Source organism: Eretmochelys imbricata, chromosome 9 (genome assembly GCF_965152235.1).
Source record: "Eretmochelys imbricata isolate rEreImb1 chromosome 9, rEreImb1.hap1, whole genome shotgun sequence".
Classification (NCBI taxonomy): domain Eukaryota; kingdom Metazoa; phylum Chordata; order Testudines; family Cheloniidae; genus Eretmochelys; species Eretmochelys imbricata.
Window position 1 is genome coordinate 1,230,425 of NC_135580.1, and position 7,766 is coordinate 1,238,190.

The 7,766-nt window shown below is 55.7% G+C and overlaps 1 protein-coding gene across 3 annotated transcripts in view; it reads left to right on the top strand.

The window, feature by feature from the left end:
• The window catches only part of XXYLT1 (xyloside xylosyltransferase 1), a 103,895-nt gene extending 101,096 nt beyond the window's left edge, over positions 1–2,799 (top strand). For all 3 annotated transcript variants that reach the window (XM_077826198.1, XM_077826196.1, XM_077826197.1), the window contains exon 4: positions 1,334–2,799. In XM_077826198.1, the coding sequence (XP_077682324.1) occupies positions 1,334–1,730 (397 nt within the window). In that variant the 3' untranslated portion in view covers positions 1,731–2,799. The remainder of the gene's footprint in view (positions 1–1,333) is intronic.
• The last annotated feature ends 4,967 nt before the right edge of the window (positions 2,800–7,766 follow it).

A 7,766-nucleotide genomic window follows, 5' to 3' on the forward strand; every position in this document is an offset into this window, starting at 1 on the left:
CTCAGTCGGCAGCACCCCTGCAATGCAGCCCATTAATCTTCCAAGCCTTTTTCTGCACCAGCAGATCCTTCCCAGGGGACCAAGCAGGGTGACCCAGGAAACTGGGGAGCCTGATGCTGATCCCCGCAAACCCCTGGGAAGGCTGATGGGGGATGCCGGCAATACAGCATGAAAAGATGGTAACAGAATGAATGCCCATCAGCATGGGGGGCTCTGTGGGAAGCAGGACTTGTCACACCACCCCGTCGTCCTGTTTGTGAGGAGATCACAAGTGTAGCTGATAGAGGTCACTGTGTTGACTGAGGCCTGCATAACTTCCTGATAAAAACAGCACACTACAGAAATCGGTGCAGCCCATGTTAAGGGATTAAAGACCAGTTTACCCAACAGAAGGGCGAGCTCTACCTGGGTAGGAGTTTCTGATAGCAGAGGGCTCTGTAACTGATCAGAAAAAGGCTTAATATGATTCCATGGTTGGAAGTTGAGACTAGATAAATTCAAACCACAAATAAGAGGCACATTTTTAAACGGTGGGAGGGTAATTAATGGTTGGCATCATTTACCAAGAGTTGGGGTGGATTCTCCAGCACTTGCCATTTTTAAATGAAGACTGCATGTCTTCCCAAAAGCCCTGCTCTATCTTAGCCAAACATTAGGGGCTTGACCCAGGAATTACTGGGTGAGGTTTTCTGGCTTGTGTTATGCAGGAGGTCAGACAAAATGACCACAATGGCCACTCTTTAAATCTATTAAGGGCTGTTATAAAGAGGTCAGGGATCAATTGCTCTCCATGTCCACTGAAGGTAGGACAAGCAGTAATGGGATTAATCTGCAGCCAGGCTGATTTAGAAAGATTTTTCTAATATCTAACCTAACTCTCAGGGTGGTTAAGCTCTGGAACAGGCTTCCGAAGCAGGTTGTGGAATCCCCGTCACTGGGATGGTCCAGATTTACTTGGCCCTGCTCACTGCAGGGGGCTGGACTTGATGACTTCTTGAGGTCCTTTCCAGTCCCATAATCCCTTCTGGTCTTAAATCTAGGAGTCCCTGAGGCAGGTGTGAGCTCAGGCTTGCATTCCTTGTCCACCCGGAACACCTGGAGCCTGGAGAAGTGTGGGCTTGCAAGGAATGGGTCCCGGGGTGGACTTTTATCTCAGTCCTGCAGGGGCAATGCTGAGGGTGAGCGAGTTTCCCTGGGGTACAGAGAGCATTTTTGTAGCTGGTGGAGTTAGTGCTTCTTGCGAGGCTTGTGCTCAGCCCAAACCTGGTTGCTGTTGGAGCCATCTGCCCGTGGCCTGTAACGCCCCCATGTTGTGCTTTTCTCCCTTCTCCAGGCACACGTTCTGGCAGTTCCGCCGTGAGAACCCCCAGACCAAGGTGGGTGAACCCCCTCCTGACGGACTGCCTGGCTTTAACAGCGGGGTCATGCTGCTGGACCTGGAAGCCATGCGCCAGTCTCAACTCTACAACCAGTTGCTGGAGCCAGACATGGTGCGGCAGCTCACGGAGAAGTACCACTTCAAGGGCCACCTGGGGGACCAGGACTTCTTCACCATGATTGGCATGGAGCACCCCGAGCTGTTCCATGTGCTGAACTGCACCTGGAACCGGCAGCTCTGCTCCTGGTGGAGGGAGCATGGGTACAGCGACGTGTTTGATCAGTACTTCAGGTGCGAGGGCCAAGTCAGAATCTACCATGGGAACTGCAACACGCCGATCCCCGAGGACTAGGCCGCTCGTCTCTGTCTGCTGGGGGCAGCACTGCCTTTTCAGTGGTGGGAGAAGCAGCTAGTGAAGTGTGTGTACCAATGCCCCGTGCAAAGGTGTGTCCACCCCATTGTGCGCTAGGCTTCCGCACCACACTCCAGCTGTTCCAGGAACATTCCAACGCACCTCACCTCAGGGAGGAAGTGCAGTCTAGTGGTTAAACCAGGGCACCAGGGTTCTGCTCCCAACTCAGACACTGACATGGCTACATGAGTTGGGCAAGGCATGTCGCTCCTCCATGCCACAGTCTCCCTACCTGTAAAATGGGGCTAATAATATTTACCCTCCTCCCACTGTGAGGCTGAATGAGTTCGAGCAGCGAAAGCCCCTATGTACATGCAATGTATGCCGATTCAGTGCAACGGCACATAACACTGCCTGCCCTCACGTCCTGGGTGCGTCGCCCTGTGGGATAGGGACAGCGCCTCATTTGATACTGACCGTGTCAATGTTTGCACAGTGTTCATGAGCATTGCATTGTTATTTGCTGTACCTACAAAAGGGACCATCACTCGGTGACCTATTTCTGTGTCTAATGCAGGGCGAGGAGACGCCATCTCCAGCCTGGCCTCATTTAGAATAAAAGCCAAACGAGACTTTGTAAAGACTGATTTGTGCTGATGAAATTACAAAGCTGCATTAACACTGGGTTACTCCTGGACCAAAATTGAATCCAGATGAGCTTTAAAGCCTTCTCTTGGTTCTTCCCAGTGCTAAAAGCTTTTCTGCTGTTCTCATCTTAGAACCACACAGAGTGTGGACTAGTGTGTTCTTTTTTACTAGCTCTTCAGTTAACCTTTTGTGCTAGAATAAAGGTGCAAATGTAAAATACTCTGTGTCCATTTTCCACAGCACAGCTGATGGCCTGGGTGAAAAGGTTTGATAAGGGTTTGGTTCTTTCTTACTGTGATTAAAAAGTAGCTGATATGCGGCTGTTGGGTAAATGAAAAAATGGTGTCCTACGTACCATCGCCACTCTGTTTAACCGCCTGAGAGTCCTGAGTCAGGTCTATAATAAAATATATTCATGGCAGTTGTTATTGCCCCTGTGTGTGTGGCTGATTATAAATGGCAGAGATAATGAGCCTCATTAGACCATTGTCCTTCCTTAGCAGCGGTGAGCTGCTTTTCACCAGGTAAAGCCTGCAGCTTTCCAGCCCATGCTGGCAGAGTGCTCTCTGACGGCCGTGCACAGCACCCCCAAGCGCTCCGGGTCCTGTCCGGTCTCTCCCAGATTCCTCCGTCGCGGAGGAATCACTAGGGGTGGATCTAGCCCAGTGTCCTGGCTCTGCCGACAGCCTGCAGCAGCAGCAGACGAAGGTGGGATATCCTGCACGCTGGGGAAGCTTCTTCCTACCGCCAGGCATTTAGTGATTGGCTTGTGTGGTGCGGCCTAACGGGTTAATCAGGAGGGCAGGAAGTGAGGGTCTTGCAGGCCCTAGCTGGGGTGTGAATGGTGTGCTCCAGCTCTTTAGCTGAGGACATGTGTTTGGTCCTGACCCAGCAATTCCAGAGGGGGGCACAAAGCGCTGCAGAGAACTGGTTGTTTCAGTCTCTAGGACAGCTGCTGTGTACTGAACGCCTTGCCGTATGCGAGAGAGAGGACAGGGGTATTAGTACATGGGCTTTAATCCTGTGGCGCCGTTAGCCACTGCCCAAACCCACCTCCTGCCTTGCCAGCGAATCCCCATCGGTCCCCCACAAGAGGCAGGCCTTGTGGAACAGAGCCTGCAGGAAGGGGTGCAGATTTCCCGGGGATCTCGACACAGCCTAAGCTCCATGTCCAGCAGAATTGCGACAGTTGCACTTAGCCTAGGGCCTTCAGCGGCGCTAAGACCAGTCTGTACTTTCTAGTGTAACGTGTCCGTCGTTCAGTGAGCAGCACAGAATAAAATCCAAGTTACACAAGGTATTGCTGCATCACAGGCTGACAACATACATGTAAATATCAGCCCTGGGCTCAGCTATTCACAGCCTTCCTCCTGCAACGTCTGGCTTCCTGAATATTGAGAAACTCCTGGACAGTGAAAACGCACCTACTCTGCAAACACAGACAGCTTGGCAAAATCACCAGAGGAGTTTACCCACCCAAGCACACGCTCTTCTAGCCAGCTTGATTAGGGTGAATATGAGTTACCAGGCACAGCAGTTAGAAGTGCATGATGTGAGAGCAGCTGTGGCTTGTCTGCCTTACTAACCCTGCATGTGTCTGAATATGCTTCAGGTCTGGTCATGTTATTGCTTACCGCGGGTCTGCGGCTCAGAACAAGAGTGCTGGGTCTCTTCTCTAGCACATGCTACCTCTTGGAGGGGTCACACAATAGAGTACAACGCTATCGGTCATATGAAGTGCCATTTATGGGGCCAAAGCTGTAAAGTGCCACTCCCCGCCTGCTCCTCTTCAGAGTCACAGCCCTTGCTCTCAGGCAGTGCAAAGCCTGTCTCTGCACCTGTGTTTGCTTGCTCAAGGGAGGGTGGGGCGAGGCTGGCCCCCATGTAGGAAGATCACTAACCCTGTAATGAATTTGCGCTGGACACTGTACCCATTTAACTATGAGTTTCCAACCTGGGTTGGTAGAATCAACACCCCTTGTGTGTGTAGACAGGGGCTTAGTTAATCGTCAGTTACCCTACAACCTAGCGCTAATGACCACATGGTAAATAGCATGGCACATGACAACCCTGTGATTAACACAGCAGCCTCGGTGCTTTTGCTTCTATACATACTATTCTTCATCCTTCTGTAATGACACCAGACTCCCAGTCGTCGGCAGGTGGGATCAAACCTGGGGCCTCTGGCCCTTAGTGCATGCGCGAAACACCACATGGCCCTTAGGCTGTAGGGCAGACTCATTAATCTCTCTCTAAGTGGTCTTGGTGCCACTTGATGGGCCAGAACCCCACACCCAGGAGATGTGGGGGTTCCACTTCCACTCTGCTAAGTGGGAATGGGGGAGGGGGGGCAATGCAGTGAGAACTTTTAACTCCGTTGCTGCCTGTTAATAAAGGAATAGCTTTTAATTTTTTTAAAGGCAAAAAAAAGCTGGCAACAAATGTAACCAGCTTGGCAGTGGTGGGTCTGAGCATCGCTCACCTTCGCCTCATTTTGAACCCCAGACAAGCAGCAGCTCTTCACGCTGTTGGATGGCCCCAGCACTAAGCCTGCTCCTTCTTTGAGTCGCAGAACCAATCTGTTTCCAAATCACAGCACAAGTGCTCGGCTCCAAATTTCCTCCCAGGTCCTCAGGGAAGGAATTACTAAAGGGTGACTGAGAACAAGGGAGAAGCAATGTCTCTTTTCATTACTCCACCATTTTAACAAAGGGGAGGAGATGAACAATCATTGTGACCCCCCTGAGAGCAGCGTCAGCTGTGGCCCAGCTGTGCCCGGCCTGCCAGTGCTGGAGGATGCAGTGCACCAGTGCCCGGGCTAAAGCAGAGCTGGTGATTTAGTGCCCCCAGTAAAGCCAAAGTCAGAGGTGACTTTTTCCAGCTGCGCCCTTCAGTACAAACTGGCTTTGCCCAGAAGCCTGCGTGCTCGGAGCGAGGCAGCCACAATGGGCCTGAAGCGACCTTCTGTGTGGGGGTCCCAGGCTCAGCTTGGGCCCGCTACTATGTGTAAAAGGCCTTTGCCTGGCTGCAGCTCTTCTCGACTGAGCCTTGCCGTTCTCCTTGCAGTGAAACAAGCCTCACACCCTCGCACTGGCCCCCACGCCATAGCTGGGGCCCCAAGGCACAGCGCGGTAAAGTGATCTGCTCACGGTGACGCAGCAAATCCGTGGCCGAGGCGAACAGACCCCAGGAGGCTGGACGCCCCCGTCCCCTCCTCCAGCCGGCGGCTGGCAAGGCCGCTCGCTGCTCATGCTGAGCTGCCATGCCCACCCCAGCGATGGCCAGGGCTGACGTGGGTAACGGTCTTGTTACGCAGTCACACAGACCTGGTAGCGGGACGCTTACAGTGCTGCCCCCAGCAAGGAACCGCACGTCAGCCCCCAGCGCACAGAGCGTGGTTTCCTCGCCCTACGCGGCACGCCCTGGCCGGCACCTCGTTGTACCGGTCGCTCTTTTAACCACGTTACCGACACGGGTGGCAGGAGCTGTGTTCGAAGGGGCTGAGCCGGCTGGGAAGGTGCGTCCTGGGCTCTGAGCGTTGACTCCGGCCCTGAACAGCTTTGTGACGCTGGGCCCCAGTCACCCCGCACAGAGACGGGGTCTGGGCCGGGAGGCTCAGGGCCGGGCCGAGGACACGGGTGTTCACAGCACGGCCCCGTTGGCTACTCAGCGGCCTCCTGGCTGCCCACATCATCGGCGAGGGCTGGGCCGCACTGGGCCGGGGCCAGGCAGGAGGCGCACACCCTGATGCTGGACCCCCGATGCTGCTGTGGGGAAGCAGGCGAGCAGCTGAGCTGGGCTGGGGCTTTCCAGAGTCCAGCCCTCGCTAGCCCTCAGGCCTTCACCACCAGTGGCCCGGCCACTTAGACCCAGGCACTAATGGGCGCAAAACTTCAGCCAGGGCTAATCGCCCTGACGACGAGCAGATGCCACGGCGATTACGTTTGGCCGGTAAAAGGGTGGCTTATAAACTAGCATTTGGCTTTGCCCCAGGTGCCTGCTCGACGCACTCGGGTCCCTCACACAGCCGGGGCCACACGGCGTAATGGTGCCAGGCAGTAGGGGCTCAAGGCGCCATGCCCAGGGCCAGACGAAGGAGCATCCTGACTAGGGCCTCTCAGCTAGTGCGTTTCCAGGCCTTATGGATGTGAAACAAAGCATGGAGCTGTGACCCAGGTACAGCCGATGGAGCCACAGCTGTCTGAGTCTGCAGAGAGCCTGAACCGCCAGCCTGGAGACAGGAAACTGCCCCAGTCGCCACACTGGAGTGTAAGCCAGACCCTGGTACTCAGATGGGTGCGTCTGCTGACACCCTCATTCCTGCCTGGGCCCCGAGTGTGTGTGTGTTGGAGGGTCGCCCCGTGGGCACCACATCATAGTGCTGCTGGGGTTGTGGCTGGCGGGCCCCAGGCCTAACTGACGACAGGGCACCTTGATGTGAGGAGAGGAGGAGCCCCAGGCGTGCAGGTCTTGCAGCCTGTGAGCAGGACCAAGGCAAACCAGGCAGGCCCCTGGCATAGGCCAGGGTGGAGGGCAGTGGTCAGGTTGCTCAGTTCAGCCAAAGATGCTGGAACACATGTGAGGGAGCAGAGGTGAAGTGTGGAGGGGCATATGTGTGGGGGGGGGACTGTCACATGTCCCCCCCGATTATTCATCACATGGTGTGGCCGGGGGCCACCTCCCAGCGAAGCAGCTGTGCCGGGCAGGGAGAGGACCAGATGGGACCTGCAGGGGAGGGGGCTGCTGCTTTCTGGGGATGGGGATGGTGGGGTATGACTTGAGCGGTTCTGGGGTTGTTGCCCCCCCACACACACGCAGCATGTATGGGTCGTCTATGGGGGGGGGGTCTGTTTAGGGTGAGTGTGCGTGGGGTGATGATGAGAACACACAATGGCATTAGGGGGTACACTTAGAAGGCACATGGGGGGGGGCGCAGCAGAAACCTGGGGAACTGACAACCCCCCCGCCCCGGCTCCTCCAGCTACGCTTGCCAGGCACTATGGCCCCCATGTGTCCCAGAACCCAGGGGCAGGCACCAGCCAACCCAGCCCATCACTAGTGATTGCAGCATTACTGGGGCCAGAGGGTGGTGGGGGGGGGGCCCCATCCTGGTGTGTACTCAGCCCCACTCGTACTCCCTGGGGTGTGAGTACCCAGCGCCAGGCTCCTCCCCCCCACCCCCCCCCGGTGGGCCATTGTTCACTGCACAATGCCACTGTGTCAATGTGTCCTGGGGGGGGGGCAAATTGGGGAGCAGCCGCGAAGCCTGGAGCTGCGGCCTTGCCATGCCACGGCACCTGGCCCCGTCCCTCATCAGTCCCATGCGGCCCCCTCTCCCCGGCTTGGGGGGGGGGGGGGTGTCCCACGCCCTCGTGTGTCGCACGGAGC